Source organism: Tigriopus californicus, chromosome 3, assembly GCF_007210705.1.
Source record: "Tigriopus californicus strain San Diego chromosome 3, Tcal_SD_v2.1, whole genome shotgun sequence".
Classification (NCBI taxonomy): domain Eukaryota; kingdom Metazoa; phylum Arthropoda; class Copepoda; order Harpacticoida; family Harpacticidae; genus Tigriopus; species Tigriopus californicus.
Window position 1 is genome coordinate 8173047 of NC_081442.1, and position 25009 is coordinate 8198055.

Below are 25009 nucleotides of genomic sequence, written 5' to 3' on the forward strand. Positions count from 1 at the left end.
CTCCCAATCCCATCCCTAGCTTCGTCGTTGGGTGATTGAGCCTCTGGTGGCGGTCGGTCTCCCTCTCGTTGCTCTCATCCTTGACTATCCTCTCGCCGTTCTCGTGTTTTCCCGTGTCTTCTTGGAGCTCTTCTCGATTTCGGTTTCACTGGATGGAGTCGTTCAGTTCTCGTCGAGGAGCGTGTTGTGTTTGAAAGAGAGAAGTAGTAGTGAGTGCCAGAAAAGCGAGAGAACCAGAACCAGTCAAGCAAGTGCTGGCTGGAACCACGGAACCACGGAACGTAGCCGGTGTTTTCTTCCTCTCCTTTGGCTTTACAACCAAGGCCAGGCCGAGTGGAGAGAACCACCAAGTTTCTACGAACGACAAGGACAAGGTCATTGTCTGAACAAGTCCACCAATACTCGACAGTGTCCAGTCTCAAAATAAACTGAAGGCTCCTTTCCTTTGAAAGTTTGAGTGTCAGTGCAGATATTTCGAATATCATAGTGACCCGCGTTCTAAAAGACCCAGATAATAATTGATCGGCGTTGGCCAACGGTGAAAATCACTCAATTCTTGCGAAGGTAAGAACTCCCTTTTCGAAAAGTTGATCACTCGATGTTTTGTAAAGGTCAAATAGAGCTCTGTGTCACAACTGACAAGAGGTGAAAGAGATAAACAACCAGCATATAGTTCTAGAGTGAAAACATGCGGTCGAATCAAATATGCAAGCGAGAAGCGAGCAGTCTTCCACTTTTGCTGGAAAATAAGAGAGAAATCCTGTCCAACTTTTATATTCAAGAAACTTTAACTTTGAACTTAGCTATCCCGGGTTGTAGGAGAAGAACGATTACTGGAGCTGGTTCTTTACCTTTTCTACAACAACTTCTTGTACTACTCAGCTTCTCTCTCTGGTTCTCCTTTCTTGGTGACTTTTGCATGAAGCTCTAAAGGCTCTTTTGTTCAGAATAGGAAGAAAAATCCCATCTAGGTCGGAGACATGTAGCACGTCTCCTTCCTTCCTTCCTTCCTTCTTTCCTCTTTCTCTCACTCAGCTTCGTCTTCCATGATTTTCGTCTCCAGGACATTGCGAGCAAAATGGTCCTAATGAAGGTCTTTGGGAGAGACACGAAATGGCCTTCACTCTGGTTCCATCAAAAATGACACCATTTTGGGTCGACTCCCGGCACATTCACCAGCGTTGTGATCACTTGTACGAGTACAAATACCTTACCTCTCAACTCAAAGGGAAAAAAGACCTTATAGCAATTTACGCTCACTAAAGTTTTCTGTCTTCTGCACACTTTCGAAATGTAACGAGAATTATTCCGTTTCGAATTTGTGTGTTGTTGGTCTAAAGTTTGAAGTATTGATGACCATTTATCTGACAAGTTGTAACCAAATGTGCAAAAAGTGCATTTGAAATACTAGCTGTTCATCGTACTTTGCGACATTCATTTCCCAAGTTTGATTGGACGTTGCACTCTGCACTCCCAAAAAACATCTCTCACATTAAGTTTTGGAGTTATTTTACTTTTCTCTTCCTATCTCCACCCACGAGTTCTATATTCCATTGATGCTTGCTTGGTTATTAACCAAAAGAAACTGAGCTAAATGTGCATCCCCGTATGTTTTCATCGGATTCATGAGATATCTGAAAGCAAATAATTTGCGATTCTTGGCTCTTTTTCTCGTTCCTCCTAAACTAACAGAACATATGGGGTGTTAAATGAGACAGATCAGGCGAGGTTGCTCCTTGCACCCTCGCAATAACATATTTGCATTATTTTTTTATGCGCACTCTTATTTGCCCTCTTAAACACTTGGAAAGATAGGGAAGCGATAGGCGCTGGATCCTTACGCTAAGAGCAAACTCGTTGCCATTAACAAGATAAGTGATCAGGGTAGGTACAAGTGGTAGAAGTTTCGAGTGTGGTAGGCCAAGTTGCCTTAGAAGTGCGATAAGATGCAGATGGGTGAAATGCAGCTCTCCAAGTTCAGTTGCTGGAAAGGGAAACTTCAGAAATTATGGCTCTAACAAACGCGATAATTTCTCGAGAGTGTTATGCAGACCCCTGCCTTCTACACATACGTAGTTACAAGGATGGCGCATGCACCATGGCTTCTTCAAACATATGGAGTGAGTCCATAGTGTTCCGACTCAACCTAGAGGGTTTGGACAAAGAATTTTCCCTGATCCAATTGCATTGTCTCATATTTACCCAAGGAAAGTCCCCAACCATGGCTAGTGTCCACGGATACTGATAAAGTTTGCTCTAGGTCTACCGTCCAATTCCCCTACTCTCTTCTTCATCTTCTCTTTTCTCCTCATGTACTTGAGTTTGAGCTGGGCTTTCAAATTGGATTATCGTGCTTTTAGGAACACAATGTAGGAGGGGAAGGATACTCTGATATCCAACCTGGGACAAAGGAAAACATGGTCACCCTTCAAATGAGTGCGGAGCTTTGATTTTCATAACCAATCATTATGGCGGAGAACCTGGATGTAAATGTTGTATATCGTCTAAGGTGAATTCCTTTATGAGTTGTTGGCGACTCGATGATGTGATATATCATCGCCAACTGGCATTCAGATACTCCTTCGTCCGCTTTGTTTTGTCGCATTCAATGGGTATGTGGGGTCGCTTTGGGATGTCCCTAAATGACTTTGGAATCCCTTTCAATTCCAATTCTCATTGATTCCCCTGGCCCGGTGCTGGATTGGCTCATCAATCAATTTCCTCCTGATTATGTGTCATCATAACAATGCCCCCCAACCCGTTGGAGCGGCCACAACCCATCCTCGCTACTTTCGTTGTCAGAGCGGATATGTGTCTACTGTCTCACTAACGCTTGTGCAATGTGTAGCGCATAGCACGATACTGTACGTAGTAAGTACAGTACGTAAGAGGTTGTTTTCAAAATATGGCCACAAACCCTGTCAGGGGACCCACCCCTTTCCCGAATATCTAATTCCAACCCCTCTTCCCCTCGAAGTGTGTACCTTAATTGTTTGAGAGCGGTCAAGCAAATCAAGACCTTTCTCTGTCGTTCTTCGTGTTTTTCTTTTTCCCTCGTCTTTCTTCGGCTGGAAATGAGATTTTGCAGATCTTTGGTGGCAGGGCACGCGTTACTTGCTTACGGCATGGGTGGGTTATTATTGGATGTTTGTTATCCAATATGGATGGGAAGAGCACGAAGCGATCGAGCTAGGCAACAAACATGCTCGACTGCCTCTTGTCACACACTTCCTCAGTTTGGAGCAAACACAAAAGATGATATCCAAGGGGATCGTTTTCCAAGATCAGCAATCTCTCTTTCTTACCTTTGGTGCCGAAACATTGAAAAATCGGTTCGTCTCCAAGGTGACAAACATCTTATATTCACGCCAAATCAATTGATAAAGGAACCATCTAAGCTCACCAATGCCGAAAATTGACGTCTCAAACTCGTGGAAACGGGAGAGATCCAGACATGATTTAGTTCTTTTTGATTCAGAACCCAAATCCCCATGAGGAAGCCTCTTTTGCCTTCTTTTTGTCGAAGCCAAGCTGACAACAGCAAAGCTTTTCCAGGGCCTGTCAACTCTCATATCCTCTTCACGCCTGAGCTGATTGCTGGTGTTGAATGGCATTGTCGAGAAGGCAAATAGTGCTGCTCTGCGATCTGAACCAATCCCATGCTGTTGCCGCATGAAGGATGAAGACTGGTGCCAATCCGAGGAGGAAACATGAAGCTGTCCAAGGCAATCCAGGAGTCAAATTGTCTTCTCTGTGTACTAAGCATAAGAAGACTATGAGTCCACGAACGAACCTGCCATGAATAGTATTAGTCGATCTCTCCATAATGTCAAGGATGCTTATTAGTGTCACATTTGAAGCGGTGGATTAACTACAGACGGGCGAGAGGCGAAGAATCCTGTGGCAAATCGCTGGCCAAACGACAGCCCTAGACCAGACAACGATTTCCAATATAGCGACATTTGTAGTCAGGCGGAATAACAAAAGGCTGGCAGCAGCCATCACAGAGTGATGATGGAGAGTCGGACGAGTCGGACAGTGTGTGCAGGTTTGGTGTAGATAATAGGACACCGTATTGCTCATTTGTGGGTGGAGCAGGTGGGAAAGGGAGACGGAGATAATGCAAATGATATCCAATTTGGTAAACAGGGATGGCACGACAGTAGTTATGCCAGGCATACGATTTCAATACATTACCACATTACCAATCTATCAGCCTTACTTTTTATGATGATAAGCACTTTTACGAACAATTTGGCCCAATGTTTGACAAGCACCACACGCTCCAAGTCAAACTTCAAAACTTCAATTCCTCCCTCAAGTGATTATTAGCTCTGTTTTTCTTGTCAAGCTCTCCCTGGCATTTCAGAATAGAGCGTCCACGTTTTTTGGCCACTTCTTTCTTTCCAATGACATCGTGACTTCGACACTAGCATGTCCGTCTAGTTTACTCTTTGTGGACGTTATATGTCGTTACGTACGTACATAGAAGTAGAATAGTTCTAATAGTATTGTAAGTGAAACTGAGAAGATCTGCTCGTTCACACTCCGGGCATGCGACTCCACCATCCACCTCGAGACAGCGAGAGATGAAGATTGTCGAGATAGAGATGTCAGGCGGGAAACTCGTTCGATATTGAAGGCTCGAATCCAAACCCGCCCGCGTTTTTATCCACGATTTTTTGTCGACTTTGCCATCCTCGTCATGGATTGAAGTGAACGTAAATGGAGGGGCTTTATTTGGATCAAGTTTTACAACCTCGGGAGTAATTGTTGTCTAAATCCTTCCACTATTTGTCAGCAGACTGCAGCGATCGAACAATAAAGCTCGATATGCGTTTGATCTCTTTTCCCTCAAACCTTGAGCTATGTGCACGTCCCAATTGCGCACCACGTACCTTGATCCCCTTCTCGATCAAGTGGATCCACGTTTCAGTAGTCATAGAATTGAAAATGGGGATCAATCGGGTTAATTTGATTGGGGCCATAAACATCCTCACTCTATTGACGTTCCGTTGAACATACCCCTAGTACGTACGATCTCTCTCTCGCTCTCTCGCTCTCTTTCCCTCTTTCTCTCTTGGAATTGCTTAGCTTGTTACTTTCCCATCGATTGAAGTTGGCTTTTTATTGTTACTAAATAGTTTTCGTTGTTCGAGTCAAATCCATTTCTGGAGTCGTTCTTTTTCCACGTGAAGGCATTTGTTCGCCTCTTATTTGGAATGCTTCTCAAAGTTTGTTCGTCAAATCACGATGACAGGTCATTTTGTGTGGTAATTGAGGTGAACAAGCTGGGAGGTGAAGTTTTTGAATTGACCCGGCGGTCAATTGGCCCTCAACCAGTCCGATCAGCCAGTCAACCCCATCCAGCTCTCCAGATCGTCATCATCATTATTGCCAACAACATTGTGGCGACAGATATTTTGGGAGGAAGCCGCGGTTCATTCATGGTCAAATGTCTTCACATTGCTCTTTCCCAACCCTTAAATGAAATGTGCAATCCTGGAGGTCTTCATAATTCGGCAAAGTTATTAGCATCACGATTCACACACGCACGTTTGCGCCATGTAGGAGATGCAGGGAAATTGCTTTATTGATGGATCGCTTGTCGTGCAAAAACCAAATTCAATTGTGGTTTCGGGTTATATTTAGAGTAAATGCGGTTGAGACAACTCGATTCTTTCTCATGAACTGACCAACGTAGATTATATGGCTTTTGAAGGAAATACATTTTCCAACTTTATCACCGTGCTATCACTTTTCGATTGCTATAAGGTAAGTAAGGTGCAGGCGATTCGTTCTCCCATTCGATTTGAGATCTAGGCTGAGATATACGTTTTCAAGGAGGCTTTGACTCAGTGATGATGTCTTCATAGTTTGATTGTTTCCAGCTGTGTCTGAGCAACAGAAACCGTTGTTGTTCTTAGGGATAATAACGAGATTCATCCACAAGAGAAATACCTCCATCCAAACTTACTTCTGTTCAAGGAGGAGAGCAAGAGAACGAAGAACGGTAGAGAGAGAGACTGATTTACGTCGAGACTTGTTTGCCCGTTTCGGGGCTGGGGTGGACAAATTGAAATTGAGTGGCGGTGACGCCCATTGAAATTCTTCTCCCAAACACTTTTTGCCTCAATTCAAGAAATGGAATCAATTTGCCCAAGGTGTGATTTGAGATTGAGCATGATGCCTTTTTTGTCACCTTGTTCAGGGATATCAAAGGGAAGTGAACCCAAATTTGCTTATCGCCACGACATCTACGACAAAAATTGGAGCTTTCATCCATCTTAGTAGTGCCACAATAGAGTCGAGCTTGGCCCAGCAAAAACAATCTGTCGAGCCCAAATCAATGAGATAGAAAGTGTCCAGACTCAAGGGTTGCTTGATGATTTACAATCGTGACCAAACCGGAGACGATTATGCTTTTGTGACTTCTCTTCGAAAGAAAGAAAAAAGGAGCTATGGCTTCGTTAAAACTCTCTGATCTAATTCAACACGAAGACGGAGACACCTGGCTTCTTAAATACTTTCTTAAATACAGATTCCAGCCCCTTCGCCGTTTTTTGCCAGACTCAGAATGACTCCAATATGAACTTGCCCCGGTATTCTTTTGCTTGGAAGAGCAAGCAGGCCTCTGTAGTAAATGAGACCGTTCGACAGGAATAAATGATGTCCGAACAAGAAGATTTGTCAGCACTCTTTACGGAGCAGTCATGGGGAAAGCTTTGAATGCGGTCCAGGAATGTATGATCAGACTGCTTCTTTTGCCCAAAGGACATCAAAGTAGAACCCAATGGCACGCCAACCTACTAAGAAATGTTATAAACTCGTTTAGCAAATTATAATCGTATTCGTGGAAAATGTCAGCCAACCCAATGAGGCACTCTGGCTTTCACAGGTCATCGTTGGGGTTCATTTGTCATGGCAGTCAAGTTGGAATAGTCTCCCAAGAGAATCCTATTCCAATGAGATGAGCTCGCGGTTGGCTAGGGAAGGCGAGCTCCAGCCAAAACAGTTACTCAACGCTTAAGCGTACATCTGCAACATTCATCATTTTTAGTGAAATTTGGGAAGTGAATGTTCGTTCCAGTTAATTTTGCGGAGTTCCCCCGAAAGTCATTTGCATTTAAAACGCAGGGGTCGCTGAGCAAAGGCATAAGACGATGCGTTTCAGGGCTAACTCTGATTAAGGATTTTCGTCGGATCACAGCTAGACCAGTAGAACACTGTAGGTTGCTCCACTATCGAGGGCTTCCTTGATATTTGATCTGTCATTGGAGTCGATCGAGATTGCTTTTCAAAAAGATTGATTTTTTTCCAACAAATTGCAACTGTCAGTCAACATTCACGGATTGCTGGGAGGTCAGGAGAACCTGATAGAGTGTCAAATTCGTCAAGTCGAACAATAACGTTCCATTTCATGATCCGATCCGAGTCTCAATAACAACTTGTGCATTCCAACATGAGATAGAGGTCCTCTCTCAACTGTTTCAATATTGCTTTCCATACTAGAGAAAGTATACTAGACAGATGGCGCAATTGTGGAAATTTCTCCCGGCCCTTCGTCATTTTTTGATGACAGCGAAGAGTCGATTGCCGCCAGTTCCGGTGTTTTCAAGTCGTTTATTCGTGACGGTGTATACAAATTGCTTTGAAACAATCCTCCCATCTCCTGCACTCTGCCTGACTGCCCCATATTGCTGTAGAATTTCCTCACTATTTCACATAATGTCACAATATTGAAAAATTTCAAACCTCTCGCCTATAATTATTCAAAAATATGTGACCGGACAGAAGAAAGAACGAAGAGAAGATGAGGGTGGAGCGGATCGAATAGGGAGTTGTATGAGGATGAAGCGTGGAATTTTTGTCCACCCACTAGCTTTCCTACAAACTGCCTAGCAAAACACTGATCAGAATTTGTGTGGATGGACTCAATTAAAGATGTCGAGTTTTATAACCTCGGTTTTCGGCCCTAATATGAAAAAAACCCCAAAATAGATATTCGTTAATGCTTTGTTTGATTCTTCAAGGAGTGAACTTTGAACTGATGTTTTTTTTCAACCAGTGGTGAGTAGGCGATGCAATGTGAATGGTGAAGGATGGGCACATGAGGATCATAAACTCAATTGAAAAATGTAAACAGATTTTTGATTTATGATAAATACGACACAGAACTGGAACTCGGGATCTGACCAAAGAGAATGAAGATGAATGAGAAGCACTAGTTGCTGGAAGGTTTTGAAGATTCCATCCAGGGGAAGAGATTCTCTCAGCTCCAAGGAATGTTTGCGAGATCTTTATGAATTATTCATGGCGAGTGTGGTTTTATCAGACGAAAGACCTCCCGACTTAATGCAATGAGAGCCTAATGCATGAATTTGTGTGACCATTTTCACAGTAGAATGAGCTTTGTGTGACGGTGGCGTTTGGGCCTTTTTGGGTCGGAAATGTCAGAATCGTAACCATTTTTTATGTATGGAAAAGACACGGGAGCAACTGCAGTTTGCTTTTTCATATTGTTGACTATCACACAAAGCACATATTATTGGTTATTCGATCCAAAGAAGATTTTGTCTAGCTGAATAATAGCACCTGTTCGAGAGGCTCCAAGTTCAACTGTTGCTTTGATTGACATTGGTTCTTCAACATTCAAGAGGCTTTTAAGTGGACTTGAGACCCGTGAGTGGCCCAACATTCAAGCACCACAACAACCCTTTGCGTCCAATCATCGACAACAGATATTAAGCCTCTTCAAAAGATATCTGATAAAAATGAAGTTCTTGTCGTCAACAAGGTTTGGTTGAGTTCAATTGGCAATGTCGGGACCGGCTAGCAAATTTTTGGGTCCGTTGGTTTTTAAAACTCTCGGCCCTACGGATCGCAAGTACACCATTGTCATTTTTTGACAATTCAAAAATAACTCTTCTTACTCGGGTCCAGTTTCTTTTGTCAGAAGGGTAATCTCTTCATTGTGAAGCATCCCTGAATGAGCAACTGGTCACTGACTATGTGCAATTGTGGCGTTGTGGTTGGTCAGCCGTCCTTTTGTGCATAAGTACTCCGTGCGTCTTGCATGCTCCATATTGTGTGGAGTGGTATCTACTTTTATCGTCTCAATCTCTGTAGTGGCACCCACCATGGGTCGTTAGTTAGACCGGCTGAACGCTGCACTGAAGAGTGCGAGAGTGAAAGACGACTGATAGAAAGAAAGACCCCTTAGAGACAAGAGGAATTTGCGAGAGGGATTTGATCATTCATCAGTTGGAAAACGAGCGAAGTCCATTTTTAAAGGTCCCAAGCCAGACTGCCTCAGTTTGATCAAGCTACAAATGGACACCCGTCGCATAGTTTTCAGCATTGGTTAAGAGGCACACAGGTGTGATTTGTGGACCCGTCTGAGACTGATACTTATGGAATTTTTCAAGTTGTGTCTGCTTGGCTCATTGGAAGCAATCAATTTATTGCACCGATTCACTCCAATTATTTCGTCCGCCTACCAGGGTGAATGCCACAGTTTTATATTTTCCGTAAATCAATTTCCACCCCCCTGCTGGTTGTGGTGAGAGGTTCCAATCGCAATACCCTCCAATCCACCAGTTAATGTTCTGTACTGTTCAACTCCGTACCATATACCGTACTGAGACGTACCTTAGTCGCAGTTTACACTGTTGTACTACTTAGCTTGAGTAAGGAACTCCCCATGTCGTCGTCATCATTTGGCTTTGCCGATGGCTTCAGCAAGAGAAAAAAAACAAAATTCTCGATATCTTGATGGGGGTTTCTGAAGTCCATTTGGAAAGGGCTAGTGGTGAGTGCAAGAGGACAGCAACAAAGCTGACGCTTTGGTAGTTGGGTCTTTAGTAACAGTTGCCAGCCATGTTGTAGCTCTCATCGTTCTCTCCCTTCGTGACTTGACTGCCTCTTGTGGAGTTTCGTCAATTCCTCAGTGATGTCTCAAAATATGCCCTGATTGAATAGGGAAGAATTTCCAGGGAATGTGTGGCGATCATTCGGACGACTCGTAGTGGAGGGTGAAGGAAATGCTTCAATTTTACGCTTTAAAAGGGTTTCGCCCCATGGCCAAATCGAGCCACGAACGTACGTAAGGGGTGACTGGGACTCATTTTGGATAGTTTGTTTTTGTCTCTCGGTATGAACAAATTGAGATTACATATGTTCCATGTCCGCCATAGCATAGGGTGGTATGCAGGGTGCACCCCAACTTGGTAACTATTGGCCATGATTTGTTTTTATGGAAATCATTGTGAAGGAAAAAATGTAAGAGCGAAAACATGCACTTCTTTTCGAGTCAATTTGTACCTTTGGCCGTTGACCAATTTGTCTGATGCCATCATGGTAATGACTTGAATACGGCTTCAGGGTGGTTTCAAAAGCCTCTTGATGTGAAACAGTGTTCACATCGAGTGGAAAATGCTCAAAAAGCTGTTTTGAAGTGGCGCTGGACTCATTGTGTATTCCATTGGCAACAACATCAACCCATTTTGAATTGCTAATTAGAAAATCACGTGCAAACACCAAAGGCGTCTACTAGAGTTTACTAGAGTTGAAGCGTAGTATTCCACACTCATGGTTAACATGGGTTCTATTAGAGCGGTCACAGTAAATCATGTAAATCAGAAATATTTTTACTTAAGGTACGTATCCCAGGTGATGACGACGATCTCTTAATTTTCCAGGTACGTTTGGAAGAGACCCATTGGAGGAGACGTTAACAGTTGGATGAAATATTTAGGCCCTCTTCAATGCGAGGTTCATATGAACATCAGAAGGTCAACTATGACACAAAAACCAATATTTCTTGTGGAGCGTGTCTGTTTCTGCCTGCATTGCGTATGAAAACAAGACTCCAGTAGGTGCACAGATATGGTAGGCAATAAGCAAGGCCTTTTCGTTCAGGGAAAAGACCACTGAGAAAGTATTGGTGTTGACTCGGTCTTCGTCCTTCGACAAAAACCACAAGATTGGTAGTGCTGGTCGTTAGGCAATAGAGTGAGAACAGACCTCGTCCTCGTTTTCTGTCTTTGATATGTTGACTCGGTAATGGTTTCCTGGTCAACAATTTTGGCAATGGAATATTGAATATCGAACTTGTTCCACTTTCCTTACCTCGTTCTAGAGCATTTGCTCCTCGCTTAGCAAGGGCCAAACCAATCACATACGTACAGAATAGCGTAGCGGAAAATGTATATTTCTTGGCATGGGCTTGACTCGGTTGGATTGTCTTAGTAAAGAGACGGCAACAGTGAAGAAAAAAATGGCTCCATACTGACAAAGTTAGACGTCAGTCTCACTGGTTGCCTTGTTTATAGCCTATGGAATTCCATATGTGGTCTTGTCCTTGGACATTTCGCCTGATGGTCTCCCCTGTCATCTGGGACTGTCAACTTGAATGAAAGACCCACAGGCCATCTTATGGGAGATTGTTCTTGTGGACAAGTTAAGGGCTCAGATGGTAAGATTTCCTCAACTGTGAAAGCCGTGACAAGTTAGGCTTGTGGCGCCACCACCACATCTCTTAGAGTTCCACTCGCACCAGAGCATATTTGGAGTTCTACGCTCCTCAAGGATTTGGCCTCCGTGGATTCTGGAGCAATTGTCTTTTTGTGCCCTTGCCATTTTTTCTGAGTCTCTGGACACACTTGACTCGTACAGTGCTCAGTGCTCATGCATCATGTTCCATCTCTCTTGCTCTTGATGTTCACCGTCATGCTTGTAGCGCTCTTGGTGGTTCCAAGGTCACAATGTAAATACTTCGATTGGGTTGACCGAAGGAAAAGTGACCATCGTCGCCATTTCGACCACAACCAACACCAGAGAAGAGTCAAAATGTATGGCCTCAATATTTCATTTTTCTGAAGGCATGGAGTGCTAAAAATTGGCTTTGGTCTGAAGAGGAGCACCGACTACCCTTTGAACGGGAAGGATGATCCGATGGGCTAAATTCAAAGATTTATTACGACATATGGTGGGCCAAAGTGTTCTCACTATTCTCACCAGAGCAAAACCTCTCCCACCCTCTGTGAAACTCAATCCCTCATGGCCTGTTATTGTCAACTCATCCATTTTTCATGTCATTGATAGGTTTCCAAACTCCTTCGTTCTGTATGTGACTGTTTGAATGCCTTTCTGAACAAGTTTGTGTGGATTTTTTTGTTGATTGGATCCTAGGACCTCCAGTGTTGCCTTTTTCCGGTCAATCACCCATCCCCCATGTTTTTCCTGATATGCAGTCTCAGAATAAAAGATAATGCTGCGAAGACCACGTTCTTCGAGAGCTAAAGCAACGAATGAGTATTCCATGAGCAGAAAAAGCAACTCCCATTCTCTTGATGTGAATGATAGGTTGTTCACACAAAAAGATGGTTCGTTCCCCCTTTCCCTCGTTTGGCACGCCAGCCTGAAGTCTCTCTTTGTAGTACTTGGGTATATATTCAAGAGATGAAAGCAACCAAGAACATCTTGACGAGAAGAAGGCGAAAAACGAGCAATCCCCTCTTTTTTCCTCCTCAAATGGTGTGCTCAAGTTTGTTCGGATGGGGAACATCCAAAAGCACCGGGGAATCTTTTGAGAAAAACCTTCAATGTTCCTTTGCGGTTTTCCAGGCTATTCAAGAGTACATAATCCAGTTTGACTGACCCTTTGGAGTCATAGAAATCACACCCTATTCCTTATGTTGCTTTGTGTCAGCGAGTTTTGTTCTGGTTTCTAGGTCACCACCTTGTACCATCTGACAAAAACAACCATGTTATAGTTCGACGGGAGGCAAATAATGAAATATTGTGATATGATATGCCTCTTTCAATACTTGTGTCCAATTGTTGGATCGCAAACTAGCAAAAACTAATGTTCCTACATTTTGCAAGTGTTTGTTTACAGCAACTAAAGACATCATATTTAATGTTTAAGAGGTATTAAACGTCAAATAAATTTCTCAGAATGGTGTCAGAAGGAATGGACCTGATGACTTTAAGGTGGGCTTTGCCTCCCCCCCCCGTCATGGTCGTTCGTCCTCACCTTTTTGGACAGTACTAATGGAAGAGAGACCGAGGCCTCCACAGTCATTTTGTGGCAAAGAAAAAGTGCAAGAACGAAAAATGCTCATTGGGAAATATGAGGACTTGCCGCACGAGATCCACAAGATTGGAACCGGCTGAAGGGATAGGTACTTCCTTCCCAACAACCTTTTCCTCCCATCTATGAAAAGAAGAAGAGGAGAGAAAAAGATGTTCCACACCAGCGAAAAGGAGAGATATTGAGGAATTCATTCTGTTCATTCGTGGGATATTGGGCCACCCTTTTCATTCAACTAACCCCATCACCTTAGGTCTTTCGCTCCCTCAACGACCAGAAGCTTCTCTGAGCGATTCTTCGATTTTCTCATTATTTAGTACAGTTCATCTGGCACAAGCGCTCTTAACATTTGCCAGGCCACATTCTCTATAGATAGATGGCTCCCTCTTCTTCTGTTCTTTACTTATTGAGGGGGAGGGCAGCTAACACTTTGGGCTTACTTGCCTTCACACGTACTCACTAGTGAAGGGTTGTTGGTATGTGCAACAACACAATAAATAGCTTTGAACCCTTGTGCACTCTCTGAGGTCCAATCACTCAACTCACCCTCGTCGTGGTCTTTTTTTCTCTTTGCTATGACGAAGAGCGTAAAATTTGTGCCCACTGCCCTCGTTATTAAGTCTTTGGGACAAGTTATCTAATTCGTGCCCTTGATTTTAGGAGGCACCTAAACCGTGTCCCCGTGCGTTTTGCCCGTATCATATGGTGCGGTGTATATGTGAGCTTGCAAAGGGGTGAATAGGTTTCCGAATGAATGATTGTTGGGATCCAGTAAATCTAATGATGTCATTTGTGGTTAGGAGACATCCGTGGGAAAGGCACAAAAAAGAAACGCCAATCACTGCCAACTATGAGCAAGCTCACCCACTGGATTCACTCTTCGGCTCTGTGTGTATATTTGCTCTTAAGCTCACCAATGTAATGTTCCAAGTGTCAAAGTGAAGGGGAAAAACAAGATCTTTTTCCTCACGCACGCAAGAATGTCCTTATTCAATTTATGTTCCCGTCTAAGAGGTTGGTTGGTTGGTTCGCTGACACCATTTCGAGGTGTAGCACACTGCTCCTCTTGGTATACTTTTACAGAGTAATAGAGTCCCACAATCGGCATGTTCCAATGGCTCCATGTTGTTCCAAGCCGACGACGATCACTACATATATAGCAAGTGAGAACCAGGCGGTTCTCCTTCTCTTTTTGGTGTACCATCAACAAAGTTGAGCTATGTATTATACAGTTCCTCCTACCGAGTCCTTGCCTCTCCCGTTCCTAGTTCTTCTGAACCCAAGCACCTTGGAAAATGGGGGTAGGAAGGGCACAAACTTTTATTTCTCAAGAAGTTACCCGAGAATAATTTTTCCTTGCCGACGTGTAAACTTTTGTTTGCCCGGACTTGTTTGGGTGGTTGGTGTTACTGTTTTTTTTTTCAACCCTATGTTCCACCACTTTTCGGAGGGCTTGTCCCCAAGTATTAATTTAGACAGACTCGAGTACGAGTGTGATGAAACTCATTCCAGAGCGACGTGCTTCCCTTGGACCGAAATGAGCTTAAATTTCCGTCCGCAAACTTTCACAATGGGACAGTCGTCTCGCAGTGTGGTTGGAAGCACGTCACGCTTGGTGGAACTCCTTGTTCCAAACTAAACCAAGCGTTTTAAATGAAGTACAGGCCTTTTTCATTCATGCCCTAAAAGTTTGTGCCAGATACGTATGTATAAACCAGTTGGCTTGTCATTGGTATACTACGCTCATAAGTGCTTACGTACCTTCCATTTACTATAGCACCCACCTTCTTCCAGTAATTTAATTCTTGTCATTACAAGAGAGCTTCAGTCTAGAGCACGAATTGTAAGGAACGAAAGAAGGAGTCGACGACGACGTTTCAGTTGGTAGGTAGCAGTGGCAGGAGTGGCAGCACTCTTCTTGACTGCATAATGAGCTTATCTTGGAGATGAAGAAGCAAAAACTTTGTACTAGTTTGAGACAAACGCCCGCAACAGTTCAGTCCAGTTCTGAGGAAATCCATTTTTCACGCCAAAGCAAAAGCAGAATCGGTGTTGTTCTTGGTGTTGTTGAAGGCTCAAGCAAGTGGTGTGTGTATATTTGTCGCCCTTACTCCAGTTTAAACCATAAATCGCTTTTGACACGTTCGTTCTTCAGCGAAGGAGGATTTTTGCTATTTTCTCGTCGTGTAGTACGTTGTGCTACTCTCTTGTACATATGGCCCAACGCTCTACGTATTGTAGTGGGAGTATTCTGGGCTAGGTGGCCATGATGGTACGGCTCCAACCCCTTCTTTAGCTTTTCCAAGTTTGTCGGTCGCGGTTCTATGCCTTTTCTTTCTCGTGTACAATGTACCCTTCCCGTGCGATCTGAGCGAATCTCACAAACAAACCCAGTCAATATTGTTGTGACAAATTGTAGCTCAAGTGGCTGCTTTCAGTCGTTCAGACCCTTCTCTGTTCACTCCAGTGCAGTCGATTGCCGAGCATTGTGTGGCAGCGACCCGTTCTTAGTAGACGTTGGGCGAAGTTGATGATGTAGGTGTCGCGGGGAAGGGAACAAGAAGGTACTGTTCCCCCTGTTGAAGAGTCAATTTTTCTTGTGCTCGAGGTCTTGTCTCAATTTTCTCACCTGATTCTTCCTTGGCGACACTTATCCAATCGTTGCCTGACTGCTTTGAAACGTGTTGAATTACATTTAAAATTCACCCACTGACGAAATACGACCTCGTGTGACACCGTGTCACACATTCAAGACGGATATCTGTTAATCCCATTACTGCTTGTTCGCCAAGGAGCTGATGATCTTTCGGGACATCCTCAATCCCTTCATCTGTCCAGTTCACTACTTGTTCTGGCCTATTATGTGTACTATTTGTTAACGCATATTGCAAAGCCTTGGAGAGGTTGAACTGGAGAAAATGTTGACGAGGAATGTCGGAAGTTTAGGAATAAAAAACGAAAAAGTTCAAATCCTTCTATGTTTGAATTGCCTCATGATGTTTGCATTTGACTCGGTGAAAGAATTAATTGCAGCAAAAACTCGTAGAATAGCACGGCGAGTTTTGGAGCAACAAAAATCTTTCAAAGCCCCCGTTCACACCCTCTGAAGTAGAAGGAAACTTTTTCGTGGCACTCACATTTCCAAATTCTACTCCGGCCAATCAGCATTTGCAAGTTTTCCTGGCCTTGTTTGCTTTATAACTCAAGAACACGGCCCCCCCAAAGGAAAGAAGAGAAGACGAAAGAGGACGAGTCAGTAGAGGTGGAAACTGAGGCACGGAAGGAGGTTACAAATATCCCCAATTTCAGTTGAAAATGAGTGAAATGTATATCCTTTTATCCCGAACACCTTGGCATTGGCGTGAAATATTTCTCTTTGGGGACATTCCTTCAATTCCAGCAATGGAATATGCATCGAGGCCAAGTAAACTCCGGGTTCTCGGAGCAAAACCCAACTTTACCCAAAGCTCAGTAGTGTGTGTTCCTTGCCTATCCCGTAACATTGCTGTAAGCCATTTTTATAAGTTATTTCCACTTCTAACCGGAGTGAATGGTTGGGGTAGGATATTATCCAGGATTACCAACCTAGAAATGGAATGGAAAATACGAGGGCACTTTAGTCGGCGAAATGTGAATTAACGGGATTATTATGCATGCAAACTAAAATCTATAGATGAGATTATTTCCTTTCCTTGTCCAGTCTCATTGTACTTCACGGTTAAGTTTCCTGGGAAGTCGGGTCTACAAAATCATTCCGATGATTGCCTAACGAGAGAGTCTGGGAAAATGTGTCCCAAAAGTATCGGAACAAATTCATATAAAAAAAAAAGAAAATCCCCTAAGCACGCGCTCGCCATCAGTCTCGACGGTTTAGTTCGGTCTCTGCTCGGTACTTCCGTGTTTCAATGTATTGAACGTGTACACTTATGCATCACTTTCAAACAATGGCCACACAATGTATACATCTGAAATCTCGTTCATTCCCCTACCAAGTGCGAAATTGCCCTGAAATCGCTTCCAATCCCATTCACTCTCACTGTAGCAGCCTCACCCAAGTTCAAGCATATCCAATGACATACATAGAGCTCTATGGCAATCTGTTACTAAAGCAGGCAGCAGATAATCCATTTGTGTTGTTCCCCGTGGAAATGTTTTGCTGGACGCGTTGACAAATTTGGATTTATTCGTCATGGAACATCAAATAACACGTCGGAATGGAGGTGTGGCATGTGTGTGTGTGTGCCTGTGCCTGCGCGTGTGTGTGCCTACGTGTGTGTGGGGGGTGGAGAGGAGGATGTGTTTAAACCGAACGACATTGTTTGTGATTCAATCTGATGGAGATACAAGATTAGGAATGTCAATAGCGTTACCACGCATACTCGCCATCTGTGAAAAGGATTAAAACTATGAAATTGGATCCAAACGAGCCATATAAGAATGTCGAAAGCGGGTTAGAGAAAGAGCGAGTGGAGCTTATGGCAAGAATCGATTTTGGATATTTCGGAGCTTAATTGACTCCATTGAGAACTTTTTGAACTTGCGTGCATCATACCCCTGCCACGTTTCTCGTCCATTTTGAAGCTAGGTGGATCCTCTTCGAGGTTTTTTAGGGTGNTTGACTCCATTGAGAACTTTTTGAACTTGCGTGCATCATTCCCCTGCCACGTTTCTCGTCCATTTTGAAGCTAGGTGGATCCTATTCGAGTTTTTTAAGGGTGTTGTGTTGTGAATCCAATTCCAGTGGCAATTGTCATGCAAAAATTGTTTAGATTGAGTCTTCAGAGGCAGATATTCTTCCATCCTGCTACCCTGCCACCCTGCCACCCATTGAAGGGAAAGGGAGTGAGAGAGGGGCAGGGTTGATTTCTCGGTTGCACCAGACACATCCGAGGGTGCTCAAGTGCCACAAACAGGCTGCCACCGAGCATGGATGGATGGATGGATGGCTGATTTCGAGGGAGCCAAAGATCCCCAAGAGTTTAATGAGGTGGGGGAGAGGCCGCTCTTTGTCACTTTGACAGGACCAAATGCCAAATAGGATCTCGACGTGCTTTTGCTGTTGATTTGGCTCTTCGTGCGACCTAACGATATCGCAAAGGTATAGCATATCCTGTTTTCTTTGGCAAAGTCGCACACTCCATTTCTTTTGCCAGAGTTGGAGATCTGAAATCAAGTTAAACCTTGAAAGGGATCGATTCATTGGCCCGTTTTCATCACGCAATGATCCTTACGATTTGGCGTTTTCCAAAGGTCTGTCAGTCTAAAATGGGGATTGAGAAAGAAACGATATCAGTTCTTGGCTGTTTTGTGATTTCCCTCATCGCTTCCTCCGAATTTCATGCATGAGTGGCAATCATTGGAAGACCCTCTCGGCTTGTTGGAAGGAAATGAGCATGTTACTAAGACCGGATTTGGAGTCCCTGGACCACGGATATCAAACCTTGGGGAGTCTAGAAATATGTAGAATCGACTAGTTGGAGTGAGACAGACTTGCAATCCAGAAGTTGGGAACGGAGAAAACATGAGTTGATTTGCTTTGGTCTTCCAAACAATTGGCGCCAGAAGACCTCTATTTCCAAATATAGTTCTTTTACACACCATAATCGATTGCATGCCCTTGAATCCTGATAAATGGGGCAAACTTTTGCACCATTACCTATTCGCCATATCTGCCATGTTTCTTTGTCTTTGTGGTCAGAAAACATTGCTGGTTGTTTCCATCCTCTTTCATCTGAGCCTCATTCCATGGCCCCTTAGTTCCTCATGTCATACGTGAAGTAGTTGGTCGAGAATGGTTTGGCAAAGAATGGGACATGGTTAGAAGAGGATGAATGACAGAACCCTTGAAGAGAAAACACAATTGGAGTTTTGCACTTTACAGCGATGAAACTCCTCACTCAATCCACTTTTCTTAAAGTTTGTCCCGCCGGTTCTCTTTCGTCTTCTTCGGGTTCTAGAAGTTCCCTGTGTTCGGTCGGATTTCTCGGGTTCCCCTGCCAAGATAAGACTCACGAAATGGCGACTGATGGCTCGAAATCCTACGAGTTTCTTGTTCATGGCCTCGGGACTCTGTCGGTATTAGGGGAAATCCCTCGATCAAAGTGAATTAAAATAGTTTCTGCTCTTTTAGGGCCTCGATGAAAAAGAAATTGATTGATTCGACGAGTGTCTGCCCTGGATATTTTCATTGATTCTCTTCATTCATACTAACTCGAGCTCGGTAAAAAAAGGGCACATCCATTTTCCTTTTGTCAAAGCAATAACATTGAAGAAGTGAAATAGTGCGAGTCGAGTTGTACATTCTAGGTATTTTATAGATTGCATCCCAAAAAAGTCGAGGATGAAGCATCTGAAAAAGTCTCTCATTTGTATTCTTTTGCTCCTGTTCCACATTCGTTGAGTTTTTCCCTGCTTTCCTCTGTCTTTAAGCCTCATTCAGACAGTTCAGGGGATGGTCGTCAGTCATTCAGACAGCCAACCAACCAGCCAACCAACCAGTAAGTCAGTCAGTTAAGTTGGTTGTTAAGCCTGAAGGGGTGACTAGGTTCCTACACATTCCTTGAATTGCTTTGGATCCCAAGAATAGTGTAAGAATGCACCAAGGTGAGAGTCACGATCAAGACCGAGAAAAACAGTCGCATGCTGCCCTAGGATTCTTTCCAATTGCGGCTGTCTTGCGGGCTTTGTTCCCTAGAAAAGATCCTTTTGCTCGTCCTTCGCAGCTTTTTGTTCGACTCGAAACACTCTAAAGTGGAATCCTGACGAAGGAGACAGACTAGTAAGTAAATGCGGCGTCCTCTCTCGAATGAAAAACACCGAAACCCCTACTTAAAATGTTCCTTGCGTTTGTTCCCGCTTTGCAACCCACTCTACCTAAAATGATCAAACTTTTTTGCCCCCTCACTGTAGATGGCAAAACTCCCTCTGGCTTCTTGGTGCTCAGTATTTCCCTGGGCATCGACGACCATCGTCCATCTCCCTTTCCCCATCCAAGCCAAGATCCCTTCTTTCACCCGTCACTTTTAAAACGAAACTCAAGAGGGTCATTTTAGACGGGCTGTTACCTCTTGCCTGTTTTGAGCTCGAAAAAAAAGTGAGCCAGCCGGTGTCTTTCGACAAGGCAAACTGGGCACAGAACGGGTATTGCTTTAAACTTGCGTGAGCCATCTTGGACAAACGAGAGGTCAAATGATCTTGCTAAGAGTCTAAAGTGAGAAGCAGGAACCATTTGTTTGGAACTGTTTGATCTTCTCGCCCTTCTCTCTCTCTCTTTCTCTCTCTCTCTTCTCATTTTCCCCTTTCTACTTCTACCGACTGTATGACGCCAGCTTTTGTGTGGCAATGGAAAAGCGGCTTTGGCTGAAGATGTCTCCAAAGGCATTCAAGGGAAAACAAGAGGGCACCCAACAGTTTCAAAGGTTCTTTTTTCAAAGGCTCTCTCAGTGGCTGTAGCTTGAAATTGGGCCAGATGGTAAGAGTGGGTAAGAAAAATGATGGTAGGATGCACATTTCCAAATTGGTTTGGCAAGATGGAAGAAGAACTTTAGATGTTTCCGTTCCAGCCCGACTTATCCTCACCTGTTTTGCTTTAATGACGTCCTATTTCTTTTCTTCCAGGATGGTAAAGGCTCATGCAAGAGCCTTGGCATAGCCGTGAAGATGACGATTTGGTAAAGGAGTTTAACGATAGCTGCTGCTTTGTTTCGACACCATGGAAAACGATTATCACAGTCCCTACGATCACCATGATGATCAGGAGAGCGACCACCTCAATCATTACGAGGCCCCGACTTGTTTGGCCAGAAATCCGTCGGGATCTCTCTACATCCCCTCAGGTAAGAGAGCCTACATGTTTCAAGCGAGGTTAGACTAAACTCCTCCGCTTGGTGCATTTCCTCTCAGTGTGTTACATTCGAGCGCGGGTGGTTCCTTTAAAAGCGAAACTTTCATCACTCATTCTTGATTGCATGTTTTTCTATTCCACCAAATGAGCTTGCTAGGAGCGGTTAGGTTTCTCCTGAGACATGATGCATTCGGCTCCCATTCTTTCTTTGTGGGAAGCCATGTTCTCTTTTTTTGGAACAAGTCCCGTTTCCGTAGTTCCAAGTGAAGTTGTCTTCTAGCACAAATTTGACCCGACCAACCAACGAGAAGACTAACCAATGCAGATATGGTGATGTGGGACGAGAGGAGGGCCCCTACTGAGAAGAAGTCATCCATTTACAGATTGCACTTTGGACCGAGTCCAAGTTAGTGGTGTAATACAAGTTGTTTAGCCCTCTGAAGAATCTCATTTGGATTTGGATGAAGATAAATGGCGACCACGGGACCTTCCTTCTTGATCTTCCTTTGCAACCACAAAGGAACGGAGACCCAGAATACGAAAGTTGATGGAGAATGTGCACAAAGGCATATGAAATCTTTACAATTTCCGACAGGATGGCCATAATTTGACAAGAGTACTCAATATGATCGAGAGCCCCCTCTGAGATGGTTCTAAAAATTCTCCCCATTTGGGTACAATATGCATGTTCTCATCACTGCTCTGGCTCACCCCTTCCATAAAAGTTGGCACGCTTCCATGATTTCCGCAATAAAGGCTCTTCTCGACTTCCTCAGGACCAATCACCAACCTCCTTTTCACGCATCGAGTGATCTTCCTTACCTCCCAAGATCTTGTCTGGCTAGGTATCACCTCTACTATGTCCTATTCTGAACACAACCGACCGACCCACCGACCAACCATCTACCAACCATACAACCTTGCCTCCTACATAGCATCGATTCATTCCTTCTTTCATCGCTCCAGCCTAAAGACCAACCCTAGCACTGACTCGATCCAAATCCAAAGAAAGGAGAAGGAATGAAGGGGAAGAGAGAGAGAGAGAGAGAGATGACTTTGGCTTTGGAAGTCATATTGAGGTGAAGCCCCATGGGAATATTACCCTCCTCATGTTGCCCCCATAGCTAGGTGATGAGAGTGGGTGGAGATGCCTCCAGATGTTGTTTGGGACACCGGATTTGATTATAGCCCATGCCAGTGAATGCTTGATTAGCCAACTCACTTCCCACTCAATGTACGTACAATACACCGTATTTATTCTTTTGTTTTTAGATCCTTTGGTGGGTCAGACGACGCTAGACAGTCGCCTTCGAACGGCCACTAACTTTGATACCTATAGTCCGCATCATCAAATGACCATGACTGCCTCGGGCCACCACTTGACGCAAAGTAAACTGCTCAATGGATCACCTTGTCGCTCCCCGGCGGCCACCTCAGGTGCGGATGGGAGCTACAGTAAGTCAACCCTGCCCAGTTACACATCTCAAAGGCTCCTCGCCGGAGGTGGAGGCGCCTTGAGTTCCCACGTCAATGATGGCACAACCAGAACCAATGGTGGCATTGGTGGGAATAGCAATAACCCTTTACTTCATCAAAGTCTTGTCAGAAGATCGTCACCCAACTCCTCCAGCCAATATAGTCAACATTGGCGGATGAAGAAGGACCTTGGAGGGAACTGCTCGTGGAAGTTTGCAGCCATCCTCTTCATGCTCCTGTCAGTCATTTTGGTGTCCGCTCTCAGCTACACTACAGGTAAGCAAGTCTTCCTCAACTTGTTCGCTCTTTTGATCTCTTGCCTTGCTGTAATTTACAACCAACGAGGTTAATCTCGAGGGATTTGCGAGCCTGGGCCTAATGTACTGACTGCACAAGTATGTATCGCAGAAGGTATTACGAGTTCAGGTTCTGTCATGAATCCATTTGAGAGAGGCTCCTCTGGCAAGAAAAATGTCTCTCAATTTGCTCAAGTACTTAATGTAGCGGTGTTGGGCCATCTCGTAGTTATGACCCATCCTCTTTGTCACTTTATCGCCAAGAAAGTGGTACAAGAGGGTCTCTCACTCTCACGTGTCCCACTTCTTGGACATTCGGCAGAGAGGGTCGCATTGGCGAGAGTGGATTTATTTTGCTACTGAAGAGTTCCATGCTCCTCTCGCTTTCGGGAAAACCGAACGCCAGGATATGGTGTTACGACTGGAAGCATAGTACGTTCGTACGTACGTACGAGTACGTTCAATTGGAGGGGACTTGAACTGAGAAAGACATGGCTGGCATTTTGGCCACTGTTTCCTTGGCAAGCAAAGCATTTGTGATCTCGGATTAATGCCTGAACGACCCATTATTGTCCGCGGTTTATTGGTTAAGTTCCCCGAAGAACCAGCTTTGGCGTTTGCTTGCCAACCCACCAACCAGTGTAGGGGGGTTCCAAAACCGTAATCGTTCATTCCCACCAAGTTGCGAGGGTTCAGAAGTGCTATTGTGTCGGGGAGGAAAAAGCTGCTCGATATTCCTATGAGGCCAAAGTATTGTAGAGCCAGGGCGATTAAGTATTCGCCGACCCCATTTCCAAGTGACTTTGGGGTCCCCGACCAATCGGCCAAGTGATATTGCCCAAGAGAGAGATGTTGAAACCAAGAAAAATCGAGCCTTGAAAAGAAAATCACCTCATTCAATGATAAGAATCTCGTTTGGAGAGTCAAACAAGGAAATTCTATTACGAAGTCAGAGCACGATGTCTGCTTTCCAGTCTCGACGAAGGGGGAAACTTTCCCTAATGCGTGGATGGAGGGAGAAGAACATTTCGAGTGACGAGTCCAGAAATGCCTCTTATGGGCTTGTCAAATTATCCCATTTGATAATGGATGCCCTGTTATGTTATTGTGTTGTCTTGGAGGAGAGGAAATGCAATTTTGAACCTCTTCATCGCCTGCTGCTCGAGCTGCTTTCCAACCTCTCGTGACTCATTGCACACTACACACTCACATTCAGTTGTCTGGTGGATATTTTGAAGGAAGTGCGCTCAGCGGGAACCTCTACGGAAGTTGTGGCGAAACCTAATTGAGCCAGGAAGCTTGAATTCAGCTCTCTTAATGGTGTTGTGCTTGCAAATTACTCCAAATTTACATGCTTGTTTGACAACACCCTCTTTGAAAAAGTCTCCCATTGTCTTGAATGTTTGTGCTTACTCGTATTGATCCAATGTTCCCTTCTTTTCTGCAGCCCAAAGTAGACGCTTTGGAGCAGATATTTTCAAAACTGATGACAGGATTAGCCGACCTTTCCCTTTCCCCCTGCTTTTGTCTGAAAATATGGACCTAGATGCGTTATATCTAGCAGAATAAAACCGTCGCCCGTGGCAACTGGGTTCAATTTATGAGAGCTTCTCAACGAGGGATTATTGACTATTTGTCTTGTTTGGGGGGCCAAGTAGAAAAGCCAAAAAACAAGTATAGGACCGAAAATCCCTGGTTTCCTCTGGACTGTACAGTTTAAACACTTTAAGCGTCATCTCACATCTTCCAAACTTCTCGTTCTTTCCTTTTAAAGTGATATCTGGCATAGCACTAGACCATCTTTGTTGTATCCGAAGTTTTCTGACTTTTCTTTTCCAATATCTGCCCTTAATCCCATTGGACTTTAGAGGGACCAGAAGAAACATTCCATGTCCCTCTGGTAGTAGTGGCCTTCACATTTCAAAGCCTCGCCAAACCACCAACCGACCACACACATGCTACTACTATTGTACTGTTCACTACAATAGTACACTGGCATAGTGTACGTATGTACAGTAGACCGTAGAGGAAGTAGTTTGAGCAATACTACGAGCGACGTCCAGTGCTAGGTCCTGTGCTTTTTTGGACTTGATTGTGGTTGTTCGGCAGTGATGGTCAAACTGCTGTCGGTCGGCGGTCGGTACGAGGCTGGACAAGGCCAGAAGAAGAAGCTTATCAGTAAGAGCTATCCTGAACCAGCGAGACTTTCACCGCCGCACCGTTGGTCCTCTTGCTTTGGAGTGCAAGTACGTACGTGGTATGGGCCTTGGGTTTAGTTCAAGTCTGGATAGCGTAGAG

The 25009-nt window shown here is 44.3% G+C and overlaps 1 protein-coding gene and 1 long non-coding RNA gene across 3 annotated transcripts in view; one reads left to right on the top strand and one right to left on the bottom strand.

Annotated features, from left to right (window-relative positions):
• Positions 1–79: 79 nt before the first annotated feature.
• LOC131877329 (teneurin-m-like) overlaps positions 80–25009 on the top strand; it is a 61397-nt gene continuing 36467 nt past the window's right edge. For both annotated transcript variants that reach the window (XM_059222947.1, XM_059222949.1), the window contains exons 1-3: positions 80–564; positions 20714–20931; positions 22212–22691. In XM_059222947.1, the coding sequence (XP_059078930.1) occupies positions 20808–20931; positions 22212–22691 (604 nt within the window). In that variant the 5' untranslated portion in view covers positions 80–564; positions 20714–20807. The remainder of the gene's footprint in view (positions 565–20713; positions 20932–22211; positions 22692–25009) is intronic.
• On the bottom strand, positions 17750–20379 carry LOC131877330 (uncharacterized). Its single transcript, XR_009372874.1, has 3 exons — positions 18753–20379; positions 18328–18546; positions 17750–18259 (listed from the first exon to the last, which is right to left on the bottom strand). It is a non-coding gene; the product is annotated as an uncharacterized LOC131877330 (long non-coding RNA).